Below are 26,544 nucleotides of genomic sequence, written 5' to 3'. Positions count from 1 at the left end.
GAGCGGGTGGGCCGGGGCAGGGCGGGCATGGCGCGGACCCCGGGCCCGGCCCCGTTGTGTCCTGGAGGCGGCAAAACACAACTTTCCTCTGCTTCTTCTCCCGCGGCCGGGCTGCTGCTGCTGCTGCCGGCCCCGACGCCGCCGCCGCTGCTCCTGCTTCTCATCCCCCTGCTGCTCTTCTCCCGGCTCTGTGGTAAGTGAAGCGGGTGGGCGCGGGGCAGAGGGAGACGCGGCGGGGCGGGCGGGCGCGGGCCGCTCGTCCGGGTGGCCAGGCGAGGCGAGGCGGTTGTAGCGGGCGGTTGGCTGCGCGAGCGGCCGCCGCGGACTTTGCCTGGAAAACTTTTCGCCGCGCCCCGGGCGAGGCCCGGGAAGGGCAGGGAGAGCGAACGAGGCGCCGGCCGCTGGCTTCCCGCCCCCGAGGCCGCGCGGATCTTCGCGCTGGGCCCCCGGGGCCAGCGGTGGAGCTCGGTGCGCGGAGCCCCGCGCGCCCCGGGAACCGTTACTTCCGAGCTGGTGCGCTGAAGAAGCGGAGAGCGCGGACTTGTGGGCTGAGAGAGGTTAGGATGCCGGGATGCACGTTGCCGCCTCCTCCTTTCCGTTGAAACTTGAGCCGCGAGTCCGGAAACCCTTCGGACACTAGCCTGGAGCCCTGAAGCCTTAGGGTCCACGCCTCCTGGCCTCCGGGAGAAGGCACCATCTTAAAACCCACCCTGCGGCAGCATCCCCTTCCAGCCACATTTGAGCCCTGGCAACCTTTGGATCTTTGGGTTGAGCCCAGATGCTATCCACACACAGCCTTCCAGTTGTTGGACGTCCTTCACGCTGCCCCTGCTCATTTTAGAAACCCCTGTTCTCCGGGACCCAGGATATACCTTTGAAATACGTATTGCGTCTGCTGTCCCCTGGCTGTTGAAACAAGTAGCCCCGGGTTTCTCCCTTGTGTCTTTTTTCACGACATGCTTAGGAGCTACTAATTTCTTTGTAAGTTCTGTTCCCTGGATATGAGTCTAGTTTAGATTCCTACTTTCTAAAGAGGATGAAAAAAATGATAAATTCACTTTTCATGCAAGAGAAGCAGAAGTGATAATCACTGATTTGGAAAGAAAGAAAAGAAAAGCCACCAGTCTAGGAAAGTAAATGTCTGGGTAATATCAAAATGCTGCAAAATGTTGTTCATTTAAGGATTGCTGATGGGAAAGGTTGAGGAATAAATCTTAGATTGCTCAGACACTGGTTCTTAAAAAGCTGATGTTCTACCAGTATTTATTAAAAAGGAGAGATATGTGCAAATTTCTTTAGATACGTTCAAATGTCTGTACTGTAATGCAGAAGAAAGAAAATCCTATAATTGGTAGGTGAGTCAGGGTAGTTGGTTCTGAGGGAGACAAAATTATGTTGAGATTGAGTGCCACTTACAGACTGAGAATTTCAGTACATTTCCAGTGCTGGAAGGCAAGTTTCTGATCTACGTGGAATGCAGTGTGATAAGTGCTATGCTATCTAATCCATAGTTTGCATATCCCTATTCTGCAAATATTTGGTTCTAAGACAGTTCTTAGCCCGGTTACCTCTGTTAATAGGAGATTCTCGACTGAATTGGTATGTTGTTCTTATAAGCAATTAAGGAGGATTGTAGGTGGTGGGTGGTGCGTATGACTTCGGGATACTTGGATATCCTGGGGGTGATAGAAGCATTTTACTGCCATGACTTAGTTTATGTTCAGTACCGAAGGAGTATTTGTAGGTCTAGAGGGCTTTTTGTCTAGACCAAATCCAATAGGAGACTGAAAGCTATGTAAACGTCGATCCCCAAAATAGTTTACATTTGAGAATTTCATCGTAGCATTAGAGTGAGTTGTTGATTAGTTTCAGGAACACACATTAATTTTTACATAGGAGAAGGAAATAGGTTTGAAGGAGAGCTTGTATAGTGTTCAAGTGGAGGAGTATGATAGCTTATCTTAGAACCCTATAAACTAAGCAGTGTAGGGAAGTATACTGTGATTTAGAGGAAGTGTACATTGGAGTTTTTAGTCAGCTCTCCTTGCTGTTGTAGACATACCAGTAGCTATGTTAATATGTGCTGTTCATTTAAAGGGCTGCCTTTTGGACTTGTGTTATAATATCCTAATTTATGAACCCTTATGACTCTTAAAAAATCGGCCTTTATTTTAGAAAACAGTCTTTGAATAGGGCACAGTTGTTTTGACTTAGGGATGCTAATGAGTATGGAAACAGAATTTTCTTCATGTAAGTGCCCCCCCCAACCTGTTGATCTATGAATGATGGTAATATTAGCATTCCATAGTATTAACAGGACTTGGCTCATACTCACTCTTTGATTGCATACACTCAGTTTTAGAGTTGAAAGATTTTAGACTTTAAGATGATGACTCTACCTGGTTGTTAATCATAGTGCTGTGCTTGTTTTTATCCCGTTTGCAGTTTTGTTTTTCTCTTTGTAAATTATTGCATTAACTAGTTTGGTTGATGTCATCATGTAAATTTGACTGTTAAAAATGTCCCTCATCACTGGTAGAACTTGTATTTTAGAATATATATGTGTACCAGAGTTACTGTTATTTTAGGGACTCTGTACTATCTTACTTGAATTTGAAGAACTAAACTTTTTCTCTCCAGGATGAGGAGCCAGGATCATACAATGTAGTTGAGAGTGGCCTCAAATTCCTGATCTAATTCTTTCACTCTCCTAGATTCTGGGATTTTAAGGATGCAAACCCATTTCTGATTTGAGAGCTGAGTTTTTAGAATGAGAGTTTCAGAGGTTAAGAAATTCCCAGTTTTTTTAAAGTCTAAGACATTTCTAGTTAGAAGGTCGAAGGGACCAAGTTTATATGATACTTGACTCAGTAAACATAATTTAATTTTGAAATTCCATATTCTTTTTGATGATAATTGCCAATTGTGTCTCATTTTTTCTTCCTACGATTTTCCTGAGAGGTTGAGAATATTGAAGAATTAGAAGATAGAAATTTTGACTTTTCTAGGGCCCCATTTGTCTTTGGGATTCGGCCACACTGCCTGTGCCTTTGTACCAAGACTTTATCTTCTGATAAATGGTTAGAAGATAGTAGAAAATAAGCTATCACATAATGCAATTCTGTAAGAACAGTTTGACTATTTTTAGGTACTTTATAAACACTTGGGAACACACTTGGCAGTGTCTTGCCCACAACATGCTTGCAGTGTGCTGATAGACAGAAAGGAAGTAGATGATTCCAGGACAGTTTGGTGTTTCTGTAGAAATGTGTATGATAACCTGTGAGTTTCATGGGATAGGAGAATGCAACTCATTAGGTTAAAAGACATAAATGAGGGAAAAATTCACTTCGTTGTTCTGTTGTCTGTGTATATGGGTATATGTTTACGGGTGTGTGAACATTTGTCTGGATGAAACCAGGAAGTTGCATATTCTCAGCAAGTAGATAGATTTACTTTAAAAATCCTGACTTTAAAATTAACTTCAAAATCAATTGAGTTGGTCTTCTTGAGGTTAGACAGTTTAATGATTTAAGGCATTTGTGTCTCTCAGTTTTTCTCTTTTCCTGCAGTTTACGGTTTAATTACTAAAAAGTCAGTCTGATTCTGAATGAAGACTGCCACTTACTAAAAGTGAATCACTCACTGGTAGTGTACTTATCATCTTATTAATAGGGTTCTTATGATATTAAATGAAAGAATAAACTAAAGCACTTAGAGTACATGGGTGTGGTTAGCTCCTGCATGCTAGCTTTTATTACATTGTACATTATAAACTGTCAATCCTAGTTGACTCTTAATCCTAAATAGTTGAATTTTCTAATTAATTGACAATTGCATGTTTATGACTGTGTAATATAATCAGTAGTTCAGAAATATTTATTAGATATATTTTCTATAAAGACGTAGCTAGTTCCAAATATTAGAATATTGTCAAATTAAATGTGTATTAGTGTGGAGACTACTTAAATCCTTCCTCAGCAATGTATTTTAAGATTTTGGAGTTTTTCATATGTAACTTAGAAAAATCAGTGATTCTGTTGAACATGTAGGGCTCGAGAATGGAAGGGAGACACAATTTGGATTCTACTTTCCGTAGACTCCATACCATCAAGTTAGGGTCTGTGTGAGTCTATATTGTAAAACATAAATTATTGGAGTGTTAACCACTTTTACTGTCTATAGCATCAGAAAGGGGCCTAGCTATAGAGTTGGATGCGTGTGCTAGTATAAGGTGTATTTATTGGCATGCCGTATTTATGTCAGGAGGATCTCTTACTTGAAATGCTTGAGAACAGTATGTTTCAGATTTAACATAAGAAAATTAGATTTTTATCTCGTGTATGAATATTTGCTTGCTTGTCTTTATGAATACCACATGTGTTCCTGGTGCTCATGGAGGTCAGCAGAGGGTGACACATCCCCTGGCACTGGAGATAAGATAGCTGTGAACTTTCCTGTGGGTGCTGGGGACTGATGTTGGATCCCCTACAGGAGCAGCAAGTGCTCTTCACTACTGAGCCATCTCTCTGGCCTCTGAGAGTCGAGTATTGGGTTATACATGTAGGTGATGTGGATGTAGATACCATCATGATGGGACTGAGGTTCCAAAAGGGAAATGTGCTCAAATTTCATATGCTCTTTGGCTTTACAGTAACTTTATATGTCTTCAGTCATTTGTGCATTGTATGGGAATTTAGACTTGAGGCATTATGTGCAAAGAACTTTTTGGGGGGCAATTTGAATTGTAGCTTTTTGGTTAATGGATTTGGCTAATGGTTCATACATTTACATACACACGCATTAGTAACTTACAAATTGTGATATGTATCTTTAATCTGTATACTTAGAGAACTAAAACTTTCCAGGTATTCATTAAAAACTAATTGAAGAGAAGCTATCTCTGGTAGTCTTATTTTAAATAAAAATTATTTTGACATTCTGTAATTGATCTGTTAAAAGTAGTAAGTGTATTTCTATAGATTGTTATGTTAACTTTAATGTCTTAAAAATTGACAGGGCTATAAATTTTCAAAAGGCATTTAATTAATAATTATTATTAGTATATAAATTGGGTAAAACCAAATAACATTAAGACAATAATGGAATTTTAAACATTCTTCATACCAAGCATTCAGAAAATTAACTGTCCAAACACCATTTGTCGTACTTTTGGTTTTTTAAAATATACTTGCTTAAAATTGCCTTTTAATTTTAAGTTTTAAACATATAAACTTTCTTGAATTTCATTAAATTTGTGATGTTCAATTTTTTTTTCTTTGATTTTCGAGACAGGGTTTCTCTGTGGCTTTGGAGCCTGTCCTGGAACTAGCTCTGTAGACCAGGCTGGTATCGAACTCACAGAGATCCACCTGCCTCTGCCTCCCGAGTGCTGGGATTAAAGGCGTGCGCCACCATCTCCCGGCTTGTGATGTTCATTTTTTAAAAGTACTTATTTTCTTTGTTTTTGGACACAGTCTCAGTGTGTAGCTGTGAGGAACTTGGAATTCATTGCATAGATTAGGTTGGCCTCAAACTCGAAAGAGTTCCGATGCCTCTCTACCTCACAGGTGCTGGGATTAAAGGCATGTGTATGCAGAGATATTTCAGATGGGAGTGTATATGAAGGCCAGAGGTAGAGATTGGCAGTCTTGGTCTGTTCTTTGTTATTCATTGAGGTCTTCCACCTGAACCCATACTTGAGCCCAGGTCTGGCTAGCCTGAGATCTGCTTGCCTTCTCCTCCCATCATTTATGTGGGTTCTGGGGATCTGAACTCCAGTTCTCTGTCTTACTTGTATGCAAGCACTTTAACAACTGAGCCTTCTCCCAAACCCTGCATGATTTTTCAGTTTTAGTACGTTCTGACAGTTAAGTCATTAACTTAGGTTTGTTTGGAACCTGTTCAGGGTGGATTTGAAGTTTTTTCCTAAATGGCTCTCTCAGAAGCCATCAACTTGAACTTTTAGTGAGAAGTTCCTCACATTTCTCTTGGATCATCTGTATTGCACATTAGAAGGGATAATAATTTATGCTTATATTGTGAATTTCATGTGTTTAGCATAGTAGCAAGGAGGTTACTTTTCCTGTATACCTGTTCATTGATTGCCATCATTCTACTAACCAGGGGATGAGGGAAGAGCTGTTGTGTTGTGATTAGATCCTAAAATGGAATAAGAGACATGTACAAGATATACTAGCTTGTAATTAGATTGGATAGCTTAGAAATGGAAGTAAAGGTTTCAATATTTTGTGATTCTGTAGGCTTAAAATAATTTATGCATGTGATTCTATAGATTAAAAAGAGATGGCAGTTTTTATAATGTTATTTTGTTTCCTTTAAAAATGCTTCACTGAGACAGTGGGGCTGATCTATTGGGAGCTCACCAAGGCCAGCTCTACTGGGACTGAAAATGCATGGGATAAAACAGGACTCTCTGAATATGGTGGACAATGAGAGCTGCTGAGAAGCCAAGGACAATGGCACTGAGTTTTGATCCTATTGCATGTACTGGCTTTGTGGAAGCCTAGCCTGTTTGGATGATCACCTTCCTAGACCTGGATGGAGGGGGGGAGGACCTTGGACTGCCCACAGGGCAAGGAACCCTGACTGTTCTTTGGACTGGAGAGGGAGGGTGTGGGAAGTGGGAGGAGGGGGAGGGAAAAGGGAGGCGGGGAGGAGACGGAAATTTTTAATAAAAAAAAAAAATTAATAAAAAAAATTTTGGAACTAAAAAAAATGTTTCGGGAAAAAAAACATTTTAAATAGGTTAGCTATTTAGGTTCTTCCCAGAAGAAATAAAATAGCTAAATTAAGGAGAGAAGGCCAGTATGAATAATTCCTCAGATGGTCAGGGTCAGAGAGTAGAGTGTATGGATGGCTGCAAATCTCAGTTACCAGGGAAACTGTAAATCCCACTGCACTAGACTCTGCTGTGGACATGAGGTCAACAGATTTCAGGAGGCTTGGAGAACTTGAGGTATTCTGAGAGACATCTTCGTATTTGTCTCCCAGACGACTTTTACCGTTATGGCCTTTGTTTACAACTTGACCGGATGTGACTACTTTGTGAAAGAAATACACTTACCGTTTTCTTCACTATTTTGTACTCTTGTGTGCTTGTCATGTAGGGACACTCAAGTTTTTTGTTTTTGTTTTTAACTTCAAAAGTTTAGCAACAAGATCAAGTTTAGTCTTAAGTGAGCATATGTACAGTAGGACCCACATAATTTTGTTTTCCTAATATTACATTAGAGGGTTTGAAAAGTAGACATAACATAACCAAATACCATTTCAGCATATAATTGATAGTAAAATTATTGGTATTTTGCTTCATATTATGTTTTTTGAAGTCTCATGGGCCATTTCAATTTGGATACTACACTTGATGCACTTAGTAGTTAGGTGCATTGTGGCTGATGGCCACCACTCCAGACAGTGAAGCCCTAAACTATAAATTGTCTGTCTCTGGGGTAGGTTATGTGATTTGGGATTAGAATTATATTGTTCTACCAACTTAATTCCTAAAGTGCTTGCTCTAAGAATAGCTTTCCTCATTAAGGTGTCCCTCACCACTACTTATACATACAGTGAGAGTATAAATCCATTTTCCAAAGGTTTTATGTTTAGAATAGTGTTGATAGGAGTATTCTATGGAACATTCTTCTTTGGAAGAAAATACCTATTTGGGAATGAGAAACGGTTTATACTATATAATTAATACCCCTTACACAAAAAGTCACAGTGTGCATTAAATTATAGTGGTCTAAGAAATTGTTTTGTGAGATATTCTAACTTTTTTTGTGAAATGATTATTATTATGTTATAAAGGTTATGCTATAGAAAACACATTATGGGAGATAAGAAACTGTTGAGATGTATTTTAAATTTGAGGTACAAACAGGGAAGATTGATAGGCCTGGCTTTGTTAACTGAGATGATTTTTGCGTTGTGGTTTGTTTTGTTTTGTGTGTTGATTTCTCATTGATATTCCTATTTTGAATTTGAAGAGGTTCAAAATTAACCTTTTGGAGAAATGTAAATTTTCTTCAGTGGTATTGTAACATGAGCTGTGTATTTTGCTAGTGTGGATGTAGTTTAAGCAGCTTCCAGTGGGGGCATACCTGTATGATGTGCCCTGAAGTGGGTGCACTTATAGTTGATAGCATGTTATCTTACAATAGAAACATGCCAGAGCTGCTGTTGAGAAGTGATAATATCAAGTAGTGATATTATCAAGTGAAAAATATAAAAATAGGTTTATGGAGCTAGCCCTTTAACTCAGTCACTGAGAAAATTACAATTAAGAATGAGCTTCATTCTTCAGAGAAAAAAAGTATTAATGAATGCAGTATTGGAAAACTGTGACAAGATCAACTTTATACATGAATTATTTCTGTGAACTGGGCGTGATAGCAATGACTATCTTTAAAAAATATTTTGGACCATTGTTATTGAAAGCAGAATAACATTTCTTAGGTATAGCTACACTGAGTTAGGTTAAAAATTTATTTCATAATGGTCTTACCATTGTGATTCAATTTGATTTAAATTAGAGATGATTGTTAATAGTTCTGAGTTCAGCTGGTTTAGAAATCTGTTGGATGCTTATTTAGAAAAAATGTTTCTTAATACCTTTTGCTTAATTGTTTGTGAAGAGATTATGTCTCAGGGGTGGAGTAGGGGATAGTGCACACAGAACAGTTGAACATTGGTTCAAGTATGCTTCAACAGCATTTTTTTTTCACTAACTTGTACATGTGTTAATGGCTGGCATAGCTACTCTGGATCTCTGCAATTCTTGTAAAACCTGAAAGAGGTAAACAAATCCCAAGCACAAGACTCTAGAGACATGTGAGTTATGCATTTGTATTAGATACCAATTTTCATAGTAGTCTCCCCATTCTTATAAGCAGTACTCAAACGGAAGGAAATCTGACATAGAAATGGCAGTAGAGCTGCAGTTCATTCACAAGTTTTCTTCTGTGTGTTGTACATTAGTAGATGTCAAAGAGTTACCTTTTTAGTTAAACTGCTGTAGACCCTGTAGTTGACTGGTTTTAAAATTTAAAAGGTCTATCAAGTCTAGGGTTGGCTATCATAATGAACACAACTTCCTTAGAAAAATAAAGCTGTCTGGCTAAACTGTTTCTTTCCTGCATTTAAGAAGATAGTTCAGAAATAATTTTCATAGTTTTAATGAGAAAACTTAGTAATTAATTATTATTGTAATTATTTTGAGGCCATGCATTGTAATTGTGTATGTATAAACACACATACATGGATCTGGATGTATATGAAATGTTATATATATCTCTCTCTATATATATATCTGCTAATATTTTTTTATAATATTCAAACAGTCTCTTGTCCTCCAAAGCTTCAATTTTGAAGTTGTATTTTAAGAAGCAGATTTTCTCTAGGACACTCCTGTTGCTCTGCTGCCCTCTACTGTCCTATGGAGCAGTGACTGTGTCTGTATTCATAACTATTTCTCCTGGGACATGGTTAGAGAACATCCTTGTTGACTTGTGAACTTTAAGTTTCTTGAGTGGGTTGAATATTATGTATGTATTAAATATTTTATTGAAAAGGCTTAGGTAATTATAACACTTGATCTTGTTATGCAAAAATCGAAAAGCTTAGAAATAGGAGCGGGAGGTAGGCTGTTCACTGACTATTAATCAAACCACAATAGAAATCATCCATGTTCCATAGTAGATTCATGATAGCTACTCTTAGGCTTATAAGCTCAGTAGTAAGACTAATAAAATTTATACATATATATGCACAAATAGGTGATATCTGTAAAAACATACCAGTTATAGCTTAAAATATGATCAGTAAGGTCTAAAAGGGTAAAGCTGTTATTTCAAATAGGAAAAAAGACTTTTCCTCCCTTTTGTTGAACATAGACGATGCCTTTGTAATACTCCCCTTAAGACATGTACAGTTTGTTTTTTTACTTTGTGTAGTGCTAGGGCTCAAACTTTGGCTTTGAACATTCTAGACAAACATTTTCCAGTGAACCACTAAGCTGTATACCCTTCATCTAAGAAATTAAAGTGTCAGGAGATCTTCAGAGGGGCTGGGAAGAGAGAGGAGAGAGTGCTAGCTACTTTATGCCTGTTTCAAAATCTATGAAATTGACTAAATTATACTTCATTCACAAAATTGCTGTGAAAGTCAGATTGCACTCTAGGTCTACACAAAACCAGTGTAAAGTCTGTGCAAGAGGCCCTGGTGGTGCAGTCTACAATCTCAGCTACTCAGGAGGCTGAGACAGGAGGATTTCAGTTGGCAAGTTCAAGACCACCCACCTAGCAGCACAGTGAGACTTTGCCTCTAAGGAAAATGTGAAAAGAGATTTGAGCATATTGCTCAGTGGTAGAGCACATGTAACTATCAGGCAGCTTCTCCTTCTGTCTCCAGCGCCATAAAAATAAATGAAAGTTAAACTTGTGGGGTTATAGAAGGAATATTTTTACTGCTGATAGAGGAAGACTGGATGAGGATCTAACAGTTTAGCTGAATTGTGAAAAAGACATTTACATTTCCTTTTACTATTAGTAATGGGAATCTAGTAAGATAGAAGATAGTAGGTTGAAAAGACCACTGGCGTGAAGATCCCAGAAGGAATCAGTATCACTGTGGCATTCAGACATGAACTTTATGAAGGCAAGTGATTATTGTCTTGCCTGAGATTAGAGTGGCAGACAATTAAAAGCTATGGTGGTTTGAATTAGAAATGTCCCTCGCGGGCTCATGTATTGGAAAGCTAGATCTCCAATAGATGTTTGGGGAAGTTATGTCAACTTTAGGAGTTAATGGCCTTGTTGGAGGAAATCCATCACCTTCTGTTTCCTGTCCCTTCTGTGTATGGATGGAGATGCCATCATCAGTCTGCTTCCTGCTCCTGCCATCATACCTTTTTTCTTCCCTGCCAGTATGGACTGTATCCCTCTGGAACCCATAAGCCCTAATAAACGAATTTCTTCCTTAAATTGCAATTAGCCAGCACTTTTTCACAGCAACAGAAAAGCGACTAATAAGATTGGTACCAGAAGGAAACAAGTGTTGTGTGAAGAACCTGACCACATTGTTTTTTGAAGGACTTTAGAGAACTCTGGAATTGGACTGGCAAAAACAGAGCTCAAGAGAATCTGCAAAGCAGTAGTGCTGGGAGTAATGTGGGCAGGGGAGGCCTGGCTTGTGAGGTTTCAGGGGAGGAATAGAGGCTCTTGTTAGCAATTGGGCTGTAGGCCATTTGTTTGATATTTTGGCAAATAATCTGGTTGCATTATACCCTTGTGCTGAGAACTTGTATGAAGCTAAATCAAAAAGTAACAAACTAATTTCATTGGCAGAGAAAATTTGAGGATAGTTGATGTTTGATGTTGAGTCTGTGGCATGGTTATTACTCCTAGGCAACTGTGCAATGACAACAAAAGCAAGTGGGGCAAAAACAAAGGCTGTTTTAAAGAACAGAAAACTGGGAAGTTTAGGGTTGCGGTAGAGTCGTGGGCCAAAAAGGCAGTGCAGTAATTGTTAGGAGAGTAGGGCCTTAAAGAGAAGTCTTCTCTGTACTGGTATAAGAAGGTTTCCTGGGGGCAGGACCCCACCCAGCTATGCCTCCAATGTGTAAAAAAAGATCCAAGGGGTTTCTTGTTCCTAGAAAACCTTTGCATGTTGTGGAAATTTCTGTTCATTTTACAGACACTGCTGTAAATGTGGTCCGTGTGGGGCAGGGTCCATCCCAAGTTGGCAGCAGACTTTGGCATGTCCTCACATCCTGCTGTGTTTAGAAACAAGCACAATTAAAGACTGAGGGAAGGTAGTGGATTATTCTTCCAGTTTTAGAGAGCCATTGAGTCCAAGTAATGTATGACAGGGCTAATTTTCTCAAGTGAAGGCCCTGGGAAGCTATGAAGGTGAAGCCTGGGTTTTTGGAGATGCCAAAGAAGTGAGACATCTTGCAATGATAACCTGGAGGGGCTATATGCTGTCTTTACTAGGATGTCCCGGACAGGACAGGACAGCTGTGCCCATGGACAGTAAAGGGTGTGGAGATAAACCACTTGGGAAATGGTTTCAGGCAACGGTGTCTGTTTTGTTGCATGTGAACAAGCTCTTGTATAGTGGAAGCCCATCAGCTGTGATTGTCAGCATATTACCTCAGATTGAATAGTGAGCACTACTCCCACCAGGGACTCCATGAGGAAGAAGCACATTAAAGGAGATGTGGAGAATGCAGACTCTTCAGCAAGCCAGCTCCCAGTTCTATACACTGCTTCAGAATTCAGTGTTCTGACTTTAGGAGCATAGTGTGCCATGCCCCTTCTTTAGAAGCACAGTGTGCCTGGGAGACTGACTGCCTGCTCTTGCCTGCATTTTCTCCTACAGCTGGAAACATAGTTCAGCTTGCAGAATGCTTGCTCAGCATACGTGGACCCTGTGCAGTCTCTCCATGTTGTGACTCACCTATAATCCCAGCACATGGGAGGGTGGAGGCAGGAGGATCAGAAGATCAAGAGTCATTATTTAAGGCCAATTTGAAATACGTAAGATCCTGACTTGGTGGACAGAGAGGAAGAAAGAATAAAAGAAGCTTTTAATAAAGTAGACAAGTAGATTTACTAATTAGGAAGAAGACATTGAAGCATCAAAGACTCAATTTTATTTTATAGATTATTTGTGTGTGTGCAGGTGTGCATGCGTATGGCCATGGAGTACAGGAAAGGGCATTGGCTCCCCTGGATATCCTGAAGCAGGAGTTGCAGGTGGCTGTAAGCTGCTCAGCGTGAGTGCTAGGAACCAAACTCAGGACCTTTAGGAGCAGTGAGTGCTCCTAACCTTGGAGCCCTCTCTCTAAGCCCTAGCAGTTGGGGGAAAATGCCAAATCCCAATGAATTATCTAGTGAGGATGTAGGCTAGGACCCACTTTTGGGAAAAAATCAAATTGAGAGAAAAAGAATGAGTCACTTCATTAGGACCTGAATGTATGTGTGTCTCATGTTGACTTCTAATCCCCACCGTGATATTGTTAGTGGTGAGTTCATCAGGAGATGGTTGAGTTTGGATAGGTTGGAAGGGTAGCACGGCAGGAAAGTAATAATCATCTGTTAGTAGGACTGAATGAAGCTGGCACCCTTGCGATAGCAGCCCAAGACAAGACATTAAGATTGAGAATTCTCTGTTAAGAACTGCCAGGAACTTGACTCTGGCTAAAGTAAATGATGGAAGGGATACTGAGTGGTACAGATATCGAAATGAAGAACAGAAGGAGGCCACTTGGGCATCTAGAAGTATATGCCAATACCATCACGAAGGCAATATCCTCAGACTTGCTGCCTCTTAAAATCATTGAAATTTAGCTTTACCTCTGACACTGAATTTGTTGAAATTGGATGTTAGATTTAGTGGTGCAGACCTGTAAAACCAGCTACTTGGGAGGCTAAGGCAGGAGGATCATTCATGTCAAGGCCTTCTAGGACAACTTAGACTTTGAAAAAAGTCGACAAAAAGTCTAGAGATAGGACTTGATCATAGAGTACTTGGATAGCCTGCAGAAGGCTGTATGTTCAGTTGCTACTACAACTAAACTCTGTCCCCAGACCTTGATGTTTTTGCTGTAGCTCAGGAAAGTACACTACCCACAGTTGTCCATGTATACAGACAATGATAAGAAAAGCCCTTTCTCGTCAGTTAATTTTTATGACTTCTAAATTTGGAGGAAAGACATGGGAGATGCACATCGGGTATAGCAAGGTTCAGGAAAAGAAAAATGGGAAAGGCTAGTCTTTAAGAGACCTTAGTAGTGAAAGCACCTTCTAAGTAGAAAAGAATAAATCACAGGGAGAGAGGAAAGTTATAGGGAGAAATTTATCTTTAATGATTTTAATGATATATTTTGAGGATAAGTCAGTATTAGTGAGAGCTGGAGGAAATTAGAGTAAAACATAATGAAGAATAAATTATGAATCAACATTGAAGACCCAAGATGACAGAACCTGAACTTGTACATTATAAATGATGGTGTGGTAATAATAGTTTTATCTTGGTAGATACAAATATTTAACCGAGTCTCCCAGAGATTATTTTAGGTACTATGAAAATATACACATTAGCTAGCTAATAAGGAATAAAAATAGGCACAGTGGAGCTTACTGTATTTTTGAAGGAAATAGGATATAGTGCCCAAATACTGCATGTTCTTTGATTATTATGAAAGGAATGTCTGACAGTTTAGGACAAGAGAAATAATATAAGAAAAACAATCTTTGACAGTTAAGGAAGAGGGTTTATATAAGGAAAGTAAAATGATTTATCATGAACTATGTTCTAGGTTAGAATTAGGATGGTAATAAGAGAAATGAAAGAGAAAGGCTTAAAATAAGAGATTATTAGAAGAAAAAAATGTCTTGATGATCCCAGGATATGAAAAATGCAAAGAAATAAGTGGACTTGGATTTTGTATTGGATAAATAATAGAGTAGTATGATATTTGGTGAGTGGGAGGTTGAACTGAGAATGAGAAATTATATGGGACGGTGCATTAGCTTCCTATGGATGCTACAGTAAGCACTGCAAACCCAGTTATGTGAACCATAGGCATGTATTCTCTTAGGTTCTAGACTCTGCAAGTCAGAAGCCATGTTCTAGGACAAAGGGGAATCCTTCTTGCAATCAGTCTTTGTTGTTTGCAACTACACCACTAGAGTGATCATTTAACTCTGAACATATGTCATAGGAATTTTGGACGACAGTCTGTTACACTAAAGGCATACCCTACTTCAGTACGACCACATCTTAAGTTACATGTGTAGACAATTCTATTTCCAAATAAGGTCACATTTGCAGGTACTAGAGCTTAGGTCTTCAGCATATCATTATGTAGGACACAGGCGAATCCAAAACAAAAGTGTGATGATTTTTGTTGGGTAGTATGAACTGAGATTTGGGGTTTGATTCAAGTCAAAGTACCAGATAAGCACAATATTATGAAGATATGAATTGTGAGTTGGCTTGGACAAATTTTCAGACAGATGAATGAAGTGTTAAAACTTAAATATGGAAGCATGCCTTTGCATGGACTATAATAGAGTTAATATAGCCATGAAAGTACAACTCTGGCCAAGAAATAAAGCGTTGGCAGCATTCCAAAGGTCCCTCTAACTCGTTTTCAGTCGCAGGTCTCTAGACAACCACAATTCTGTTAGCACCAAATTGCATCTAAACTTGCAAAATACTTTTTTACTGCTACTAGTGGGTTGACCCACATTGTTATATAGTACCGTTTATTTTTAAAACCATTGTATATTTTTTTGTCCTGACTGTGTAAAAGTTATTAGGGTTCTGATGTTTGAGTTGTTTTCACTTTTAAGACTTTTATGAATAGTATTGCTATAAGCATTCTCATCACCTGTCTTGGTAGTAGAATTTCTGGGTACACTTAAGCATGCTTTGCTTTGAAAAGGCTTCTAACAGTTTACACTTTTACCAGTAGAGTATGAGAGTTTCCTTTATAGTAGCATGTTTTCTTTTAGCTATTCTAATTGTTGTGTAATATTAAGATATGAGTTTAATTTATATTTCCCTAGTGGCTGGGGTCTTAGAATTTTGGTCCATGTGAATACTTATTTGTGAAATGTGTTCATTTTATTCTTATTTTATTATATTGGGTTGTCTTTGTTTAGAATTATAGGAATCTTTTACGTATGCTAGGTTTGAACTCTCTATTAGCTTTATGTATTGCAAATGTTTTCTGTGCTTTTCACCTACTAATGAAGCCTTCACAAATGGAATTTTGACTTTTGGTCAGGTCATCACAATCAATGTTTTTCACTGATATAGTATCATAAAGGATTAGCCTTTAGAAAGATGGAATTTACTTCTGCGGTTATATTTACTAGCTTCCATATTTTATTTTCTGTTGACTATCTACTGTCACCATTGCCCTGTTGTGTATGAACAGTCAAGTTGCTCTGCAGGAGCTTATTTTTTGCTCTATTTAATTAGACAGACAGTGGTAATATTTTATTATCAGTATACATACATCATCATCATCATTTATGCCCTAGCAATGCTTCAGCATGCCTGGGCAGCCTGTCTATGGCGGTTCTCCAGTTGTTCCTATCCTGTGCACTCTGAGATGCTTGTGTTGTGGTCATACCCAAGGTTCCAAAGTCTTCCTATATGCTGTCTATCCAGCGTTTTGGGGGCCTTCCTCTTCACCTTATTCTGTGCACTCTGCAAAGCAGTGCTATCTTTGGGTATCTGTCATCATTAATTCTCATAACATGACTGAAGTATCTTAAGCGCTGTTGCCATATCCTATAGTTTACTTCCTTCTGTAGGTGGAAATGTTTCTTAATGTCATCATTGTGCAGGCTATTTCTGTATCTTTATGTGATGCCTAGAATCCTCCTGAGACATGCCATTTCAAACACATTGAGCCGCTGGTCTGAGGAGTGTTTTGTGTTTCAGGTTTCGGAGTTGTAAAAAAGGCAGCTCAAGACAAGTGTCTCATATACTAGTAATTTTGTTGTCATTGTGTCTCTTGTTGAGCAAACCTTTCCTAGAACCTGAAATACATCCCTCATTTTCCCTATCTGCCTCTTGATGCCTGAAATAGTTTCCTCCTTTGAACTGAGGTTTCCTTTCAGATGGAAGTTGACTGTTTGCTTGAGGTTCTGATTCGATACTACAGTGTTAAAATCCTTGTGCACCCTTCCCATGATTGTATCTCAGTCTCTCGATGTTTACTTTCATAACAAGGTTTTCACTCTGTTTATCATGGCCTGCAGCTCATTTGGACTTTCAGCAAGTAGTGTTGTATCATCAGTGAAATGTAAGTTATGGATTCACACACCACCTATCTGCATGCCTATCTCCTCATCCTCCAGGGTTGTTGCTATTATTAATTCCAGGAATATATTGAGAGAATACATCTCTATAATAATCCTACAATTGCCTTAAACTGATCACTTAATTCTCCACAGACTTTAACTGATGCAAAGGTATCTTTATAGGCATTTTCTAGAATTCTTACGATTTTCTTTGAGTACCTGTAAAACCTCATTGTTTCCCAAAGTTTTTTCCTCCAAATGCTATCAAATACCTTCCTGAAGTTGATGTAACAGACATATAAGACTTTTCCAGATTCTTCATATTTTTCTGCTAGTTACCTTAAAGTGAAGATCTCATCAATTTTGCTCTTGTTAGCTCTAAATCTGCACTGAATCTGACACACACACCCCATACGGAATGTGCATGCATGCATGCATACATACATACAGACAGACAGACTTAAACTTAGTGGACTTGTACATTTATGAATATCTTGCCCATAAACATACTTAAAAAACTTATGAATTTATGAAGAGCAAGGTTCATGCTAGAAATGATTAAAGTTTTCCTAATTGATGTGGGAGTGTCATATATCAATCTGTTGATTTCATTGGTTAAGCAATAAAGAAACTGCTTGGCCCTGATAGGTTAAAACATAGGTGGGAGGAGTAAACAGAACAGAATTATGGGAGGAAGAGGAAGTGAGCTCAGAGACGCCATGCTCCCCTCTGCTGGAGAGATGCGATAGCTCTGCTCTCTGAGGCACACACAATGAAGCTCCTACCCAGGATAGACATAGGCTAGAATCTTTCCCAGTAAGACTGATGCTACACAGATTATAAGAAATGGGCTAGTCCAGGTGCAAGAGTTAGCTGAGAAGAGGATAGATATAATGGGCCAAGCAGTGTTTAAATGAATACAGTTTGTGTGTTGTTATTTCGGGCATAAGCTAGCAGGCGGCTGGGGTGCTGGGGACGCAGCCCCCCTGCTCCAATTACAACACCTAATACTTCTTCACATTGTATCTTTTTTGTTACTTGTTGTTTCTATACATCATGTTTTTATCTCAGTGCTCTAAATAGTTCCTTGTTGGTTTTTAATTTTTCTTAGTTTTGATATTATAATGTAATTTAATTACATCATTTCCCTTATCCCTTTTTCTCTCTCCATGACCTCCTGTGTACCTTTTTCCTTGCTGTCTTTCAAATTCGTAGTTTCCTTTTCATTTTTTTTTTGTGTGTGTGGGGGGCATGTTTCTAAATACAACCTGTTTAGCCTGTATAATGTTACTTGTATGGATATGTTTTCAGGTCCCAGGGAAGAGCACACCAACTGATGCTTTCTTTTTTGAAAGACTTATTTTACATAAATGAGAGCTCTATGTGTGTATACCTTTTTTTTTTTTTCCAGAAAAAAACATCAGATCTCACTATAAGTGTTCCTACTATAGGTGGTTGTGAGCCACCATGTGGTTGCTGGGAATTGAACTCAGGACCTTTGGAAGGCAGCCAGTCTCTTAACTGCAGAGCCATCCAGCCCTGATATTTGTTTTCTATGTTAGAAAGTTTCTCAGGAATTTGGGACTCAACATACTTTCATACAGCAAAACAGTACAAGCATTAGAAGCAACAAGTCATAAGGCAGCCTGGGGAAAGCCAGGCACAAACTTCCAGAGTACTTTTTCCCCTAGTCTCCCAGGAAAAGCTGTGATGGCAAATACAAAATGTCAGTAACCATTGACTCTTGTTTGCACCAGAGATGCCCAAATTCCAGGTTCAGAAGGAAAACGGGTTGGTGCACTGTAGAATTGAACTAGTTTAATCTGATCCTCAAAAAATTTTTGCTAATTCTTTCTAGTGCTTAGTTAGTACTTCTGTTTGTTGTTTGCTTCGTTTTGGTTTTGTTCTGTTCTCTTTTTGTTTTTTATTTTGCTGAAACTTTGCTATTTAGGTGGCAACTTTGGCGTCTTTTAAGTAGCAAGGTAAACTTAAATATCCTGAGTGTCACTAGTGATAATTTAGAGAATCTTTGTGTTCTTGACTATACAAAGTTTGGCTCAAAGTTATGGTTTTGTATTTCCACCCTCTTACTTGCCTACACTCTAAAATCTTTGTATTTATTTATGTATAAAGTGGGTGTTATATGTGGGTGTGGATTGTGTGGGCACCTGTGTGCAATTTGTGGAGTTGGTTCTCTTCGCCACCATGTGGCCTCTAGAAGTTCTGCTCAGGCCATTAGGCTTGGTGGCAAGTGCTGCTTCCCATTCGGGCTCACCTGCTGATCTGCACCAGTAGTTTTGTATCTCTGCTTGATAACTGAAAAGTACACCACTGAGCTGTAAGCTCTGAGTACTGCTTTGGGCATTCTGCCCTTAACACTAAGTGAGGTTTTTAAGATTATTTGTTCATATTAACTTGTATACAAAATTTTGCATTTAATTATATAGAAGGCTAATTAATATATATGAAACTTGAGAGTAGATTAGTGTCTTGAAAGATAGTGTTTGTGCTCTGAGATGACAGTTGCCTGCTTATGAGTTCCTGCTTTCCTTTTACCGGCCATACATTTAAGATCAGAAATACGGAACCAAAAGAAGTCAGAAGTGAATTCTGAAGTATGGTTGAAAGACAGTTCATTTGGTTGAAAATCGTTTACTGTTGTTAATTATGATCAGTGAAGTATTGTGAGTTATACATTTTATTATGAGTAAAACTTGAAAGTTATAACTAATTTCATTATTTAAAATATAACATTACTGAGACAAAATATCTTCACAAGCAATTTAAGGAAAAAAGAAATTATTTTGACTCTCAGTTCTATCATGGTAGGGAAGTCATGGCAGCAGGACCTCGGGGAAGCTGGTCACATTGCAGAGTCAGGAAGCAGAAGAGATGATGCTCTCAACTAGAGTTCATGCATGGTCTCGACCTGTCCCGCGCTACCGTCTTGCCAGCAAGAACGACGCGGCACAATCAGGATCCTTCTGCAGAAAAGCTTTATACGTCTTGAGAGGGAGAGCATAAGCTTACAGAGCGAAGACCTCAAGGGTCGAAAACCCGGCCCTTATATAGCTTAACAGTCCTCGCCTCGGACGTGTCAAACTCTGACTGGCTGCAGCCTGTCAAACCCTATGACGCCACGGGAGAGGCAGAGAGCAAGGGATGGAAAGTTACTATGTGCATGCGCACTGGCTTGACAAGGTAAACTGTCATTTACCATGCACATGCGCACTGGCTTGATTACGGTGGTGGTGCTGATGGTCAGCGCCATCTTGCAATAAAGTATGTGGGAACGGCTCCCCACATCGACCCACAGTCCCTTCAGTGGAATGGTACCACTGACATTTAGGGGCGGATTCTTCCCCCATCACTTAAGCTGATCTATGCCTATAGACTTGATTCCATGATGATTCTACGACCTGTCAAATTGACAGTATTAACCATCTCAGAAATCAGAAGGGCAGAGGCTTAGTAATTACTGTGAAAATCCTTACACATTTGCCTGTGGTGGAAGTAACGCTTACTTGTGGGTCACAACCCTTCTCTGCCTTTAGTTTTGGAAGTCATCAAAGATTGGGAAAACTGGATAAGTAATCGAGTTTCTCTTTCTGCATAACTTTGCAAGTTTTCTCATATGTACTATGCACAACATGATGAGGGTGGCAAAATGTCCTTTCAGATCCAAAATGCTGCTTCCTGACTGTTTTTGCTGTGAACTGGGCATATGGGAGGAACACCCTACTACCCTATAAAATAAGTTAGATGATATTCTCTGGAAAAATTTACTTTTTTTAGAAACTGAATTTTATTTAGGCCTTTCATGGTCTAGTCCAAATTTTGTGATAGCAAATATTTATGCGGTAAGAAAATACAGAAATGGTCTCAGAGGTAAATAAAGAGTGTTCAGTGGTAAACTAATTTCAGTAGTTGTAAATATATTTGGAATCACTTTTCAATTTTCCTGTTAGCATTACTAAAGTGAAAGCCTTAAGTGTTAGATAATGGCTAAAGATATTCAAACTCTCAAGATTTTATTGTATGTGAATGATAAGGCTTTATACTTTTATTTTGCTAATTATTTTTAAATTTAGCATAGGAAAGATTTGATTTCATTATTTCGTACATAAACCTCACATTTTATTTGTGTACAGCTCCACTCTTTGGCCATCGTTTCCCGTGTGACTAGTCCTCTTTCTCTGTTTGTCCCCCTTCTCTTTCATCTCACAAGTATCCCATTGCTGACTCTGAGTTTTTTCCTCTCCAGTCAGTCAGTCAGCTTCCAGTCTCCTTTATACTTTCCTGGTGCACACACACAAGTGTGTGTATAAGATTATAGCTGTTTGAGTTTATTTGTAGGTCATTTTGTCTTACCCCATTGGTTTAAGTGTCTACCTTTGTCCCACTTCATGCTGTTTTTGTTACTGTGTGTCTATGAGAGTCAGATGTCAGATATTCTGATGCCCCCAGAGTTGTTCTTATTGCTTAGGATTTCTTTGCCTCTTTGGAGTCTCTTGTTTTTCCATGGGAATTTTAGGATTGTTTTTGTGGTTGTGTATAAAGACCATCCCTGGAATTTTAATAGAGATATCATTGAAGATAGTTTTTTATAACATAGCCATTTTACAATATTAATTCCCATGTTTGTGGGAATCTTTCTATCTTTAAGCGAGTTTATTCCATATTATGAAAATTTCATTGTAGAGATCCTTCATTCCTTTGTTAAGATGTTCTAGGTATTTTATGTTTTTGGAAGCTATCTTTAATAAGATCATTTGCCTTTGTAAGTGATTTGACATTTTTCTCTTAAATGTTTTTGGAAATTTTCATTGCACTGTTATAGAGTGGTTCTTCTATGGTCATGTCTATTTGAGGTTCTAAGTACCTTGTGGGAGGTGTCAATTCTTCAGATTTGGAAAGTTTTCTGCTGTAATTTTATTGAATAGATTCTATCCCTCTACTTTTTATATGAACATTTCTACTCTTATATTAAGTTTGGGCTCTTGTTAGGTTTGGTCTAGATTATTGTTGTTTTTACATGACTAACTGATATTGTCTGGCTTCATTCTTTTTCTTATACTTAATCTTGTATGTTGATGACTCACTGTTTATTATTTGTTTTCTATCTCGGCCTCTTTCCCTGCTGAAGTTTTCTTCTGTGGTTTTAACTTTCTCCTTCACATTGGTGATCTTTTCATTTCTTTTGGTAATATTCATGAGTAGGCTATGAATTTATTTTATCCTTCATCTATTTTAGTTTTCTGTGTGGTCATTAATAATTTTCTATTATTGTTAATTAAATGTGTTCTCTGGCACTTTCATACACACACACACACACAGAGTAGTGCAGTTTGATTACTCTATCCCCCTTCCCTTCCTTTTATCCCTTTCATCAAACCCACACTAGTTTCTTTCCAAGATTCATGTTGTTGAGTTTAACTAGCGTCTGTGTGTGATCATGGGCCTAGAACCATCCAATTAGGCACACAACTGAAGACAATGACTCCTTCTCCCAGCATCAGTCAGGAACTGAATTTTCAGCGGTGAGGTGAATAGGGTCCTATTCATGCTTGACTGTTCACTGACCAATTCTTATGCAGGAGTTAGGGATACAGTGACTGTTACTGCCCAGAAGATGGCAGCGTTCAGCCCTTCTCACTGTGTTTTGGCTTGTTCCACCCTCTTTTCATCAATGTTACCTAAACATCCAAGGGAGTAGTGCCAATTTTTCTGATTAAGGCTGAATACTCAGCTGCCACTCACTCTGAACACATTGAGCATCCATGATTTTCTCTGCTATTCATTGGACAGAGAGACTATCTGTTTAAGGGTCGTAGTAGCATTTGACTGTGGGTCTAAATATGAACATTTAGAAGGTAGTTTGATGTTGTACCAGTTTAGATGAACAATAGCAGTAAGTTCCCACCAAGTACCTTTCACTTCCCATTCATGAGTTTTTGACCAGGTGTATAGTACCATGCATGGATTTCCTTTTGTGGAGCAGATGTCAAATCCAGAGTTGGCTATTCCTACTCATGCCACTGCTGCACAAGTAGGCTCCTCCAGTCTGGGTAGTTCATATTACATTTGTTGGATTCATAGCCAGATATGATCATTGGTGCTCCTTCCCCACCAGCAGCCTGTATAACATCTTGAATATTATAAAAGCTGCCAGAAAGGAAGAAGTATTCAATGCTGTTCCTGGTTAATTTCTTTGTATCATTCATCCAAGGTGTGTTGTGTCATCAGAAATAGGATCCTATCTCTAATTCTGGTGGGAAACCAAGGGAAATGCCATCGCGCATTGTTTTGGGTGTACGTAGGACCTCTCTGATCCACAGTTGTCATATGGAGATACACTATAGTTGGCACTAGAATTTTTTAGTATTAACCCACAGCTCCTAGGAGTAGCATTATCAAGCCATGAAGTTTTATCCTTCAAACTGCTTTTGTTAAAATTGCATTTTTTAAAAACTGAATTACAATGAACATGTGGAATCTGTTTTCTAAGAAGAGAAAGAAATAAGGCATAGAATTGGATGGGAGGAGGGGAAAGGATCTGGGAGAAGTTGGCATTGGCGAAGGGGAAACCTAATTAGAATATACCGGGGAAAATATTTTTATATGAACATCTCTAAAATAAAATGTTCATATAAGAATCTAACAAAGTTTCATATACAAAACTCTAATGCGGAAAACTATCAAAATCCTGATCAAAAGTAAAGAACTATGTAAATGAAAGGATTCGCTACGTTCATGGATAGGAAGACATGATGTGTCCAGGTGTTCACTCTTCACAAATCGACATAACATTTTCAGTGAAACTCCAGAGCAACACTCGAAATTGTGTTGCAGATTCTGACTGGTGGGTTCTGAGTTTATATTGTTTGGTTTGTAGATGTCCTTTCTCAAGTTGAGGAAGTTCCTGCTGCTTGTTCTTATTTGGGGGTTCCTCTTTCATTGCTGAGTGATATTTCATTGTGTAATGCATTACAACTTGTTTATTTGTTGAACAATGAGCTATTTCCAGTTTGAGGCTGTTTGGATTAAGTTGCTGTGTACATTTATGTAGAAGCTATAGTGTATGGACGGAGCTATCTGATGCTTCCAGTGTGTTCATATAATTCTATACTCAGGCAGCATTGTGTGAGGGATTCTGTTTGTCCATGGTCTCTCCAGCATTTGGAGTAGTCATTCTTAATTTTTGTAACAGTAGTGAGTATAGAGTGATCATCTTGTTGTGACCTCAGCTTGTGTTTTTCTAGTAATGCTAATCAACACTCTGTACCTTGGCATTTATCTTTGGTGCTGTTTCTTTCCATCTGCACCTGTAAAGTGTTGCCTTTCAAATTATGGAGTAACTGTTGAGCTTTTATGCATTTTGGCCCTTTTCAGATAATCTCTTTTAGATAACATATTTTTGTAAGACCTTTTAGTTGGTGGCTTCTCCAAGAGTGTCATACCAAACAGAACTTTATTGATGGTGTTCACCAATATTCTTCAAGTTGCATAACTGAGAGATTATTGCCTAATCAAGATTACTCTTATATTTCCACGTGAATTTTACAAACATCGTGTCAATTCTTTCTAAAATTCTAGTGGGATTTTGATCGCTTCAGTGTACAGATCAATTTAGAGAGACATATATCTTACTGTACAGTTTCTGACTCATGGCTAGAGTCTATCGTTCTACATAGATCTTTACATTTCTCTTTATACTTGTTGTTAGTTTCACTTGGTACAGTACTTTTGATGCTTTTGGCTATATTTATCACCATTTCTTTTTTTGGTGCTACCAATGATAGTAGTATTTAAAATGTTTATCTTTTGGCTTTTCATTGTTAGTTTGTAGAAATTCAGTCAGTTATGTACACTGTTCTTTACTCTTCATAAAGATGTCCATTGCCCTTGTTAAACAGTCTCTGTTTTGCTTGTTTTGGTATATTTTTTAAAAATCAGATTATCTCTACAGATTGTGTGTGAGAACCTATGAAGTGGAGGAAGAACCATAGTACAGAGTATCCTACACATCCTTCACTGATGGATTTAACATGGTGTTCAGTGCACAACAAAGTCAATATTTGCTTTTGAGACCTTTAAAGGATTTTTTTTCCTCTCTCAATATTTCTGTGCACAGATAAAGAATCCACAAGTGGACAAAAGGCTCATTATACTTTTAACTGTTGACTACTCTCAGAAATGGTGGTTTCATACAGGAGGATGAATCTTGTTACTTTTTTTGTATGAAAAAAAAGTCTTCTACTCTATTTTAAAGGTATCTCAATGAGAGTTTTATGCTCATCGCAGTTGCTAAAGCAGTAATTACTTCTCGGTCTTCCTTTGATTGTATTAGCAGCATTTGAATATTTAGCACTCATTTTTGCTTCTTACTTTTAAATTAATATACAGAATGTTTGACTCTTCCATCTCCCCTATCAATTCTTCTGTCATCTTTGTAGAATTCTCCTCTTCTTTCACACCTTCTTGGACTTTACTGGGCCACCAATACTGGTATTTATGTTTCCTCTTTATTCTTACTAACTTTTAAATGATTTTAAGGATTCTGTCTTCATAGGCCTAGGTCTTTGTAAATTGATACTAGGAATCTGCATGAAATCTGGCAGCTTATCCATAACAGCATTCTGTTATAGATCTAGCTGCTTTCCCAGTGTGTCCCTCTAGTTATAAAATAGACATCACAAATACAAGAAGTCTAAAACTGTGCGTTGGAACTGTCTTCTTGTTCTTCAAAGAATTATACCTGCTGGTTCTGTCTGATAGATGTAATCTCCTCTCATTATACATGTGCTGACTAGAAACCATGGAGGAATTTTGCCATATCAGCTTCGTCTTAACTCTCTTGCTCATACTACCTACAGTGCTTATCAGAATGTAGTTTAAGCCCGCCTTCTGTATTAACTTTTGTGTGACTGATGTTTGCTTTGTTTCAAGGAATAACCATTATAAAATTTAAGTTTGAACTGTGCATATTCATCCTAGAAATTCCCATATCACTCAAGAAATAATCCAGATCTGGTCGCTGCTCCTTTGGTGGCTTCATTGCACTTCTTGGACTCACAATACTCAGTTAACTTGAATTGTTCTTTGCATCTCTCACTTTTTAAAGGCTTTGCTACAGTGTTATCTTAAAGCTGTCTTCCATCACCCTTCTGTCTCATCTGCCCTAAAGTGAACCTTCTTGTCATGCTTCATTTCCCTCCAAAGGTCTAGTTAACATATATATGTGTGTGATTTTACTTCCTTAATATTACTTCTGAATCAGGATATAGAACTCATTAAAAACTAGGATTTCTCTGTTCTAGAAGTGTTCCCAGTACTTAGAAATGCGCCAGGCCCAAATGGCACAAGTTTCTCCTAAGAATAGAACCTCAGAGTTCATCTTTTCTAGTAATGAGGAAAGGACATTCTTTCCCATTGGAAGAATATTTGAGTTTGCAGTATATAAAGAATGATTTTGTTCACTTTATTATTCCAATATTCTGTTTAAGTAATTGGGGGAATCTCTGTGAGAAGCCTTTTTTATTAGAAGTTTGACATTGATATGATATTTATCATTTTAAAATAATTTGGATTATTCATTCACAATGTGTTTCTTGGAGCCTACTGGAGTTGATGAGATACACAAACCTCTTTCAGTAAACCTCTTAAAATTACTCTAAATTCTTTTTTTTTTTTTTTT

At 38.4% G+C, this 26,544-nt stretch overlaps 1 protein-coding gene across 3 annotated transcripts in view; it reads left to right on the top strand.

Moving 5' to 3' along the window:
• Positions 1-6: 6 nt before the first annotated feature.
• Positions 7-26,544, top strand: part of Nectin3 (nectin cell adhesion molecule 3) — a 137,399-nt gene continuing 110,861 nt past the window's right edge. For all 3 annotated transcript variants that reach the window (XM_026786162.1, XM_005345038.3, XM_005345037.3), the window contains exon 1: positions 7-193. In XM_026786162.1, coding sequence (XP_026641963.1) covers positions 28-193 — 166 coding nt within the window. In that variant the 5' untranslated portion in view covers positions 7-27. The remainder of the gene's footprint in view (positions 194-26,544) is intronic.

The sequence above is a fragment of the Microtus ochrogaster genome, chromosome 2 (assembly GCF_000317375.1).
Source record: "Microtus ochrogaster isolate Prairie Vole_2 chromosome 2, MicOch1.0, whole genome shotgun sequence".
Taxonomy (NCBI): Eukaryota; Metazoa; Chordata; class Mammalia; order Rodentia; family Cricetidae; genus Microtus; species Microtus ochrogaster.
This window is presented reverse-complemented; position numbering and strand designations above follow the sequence as displayed.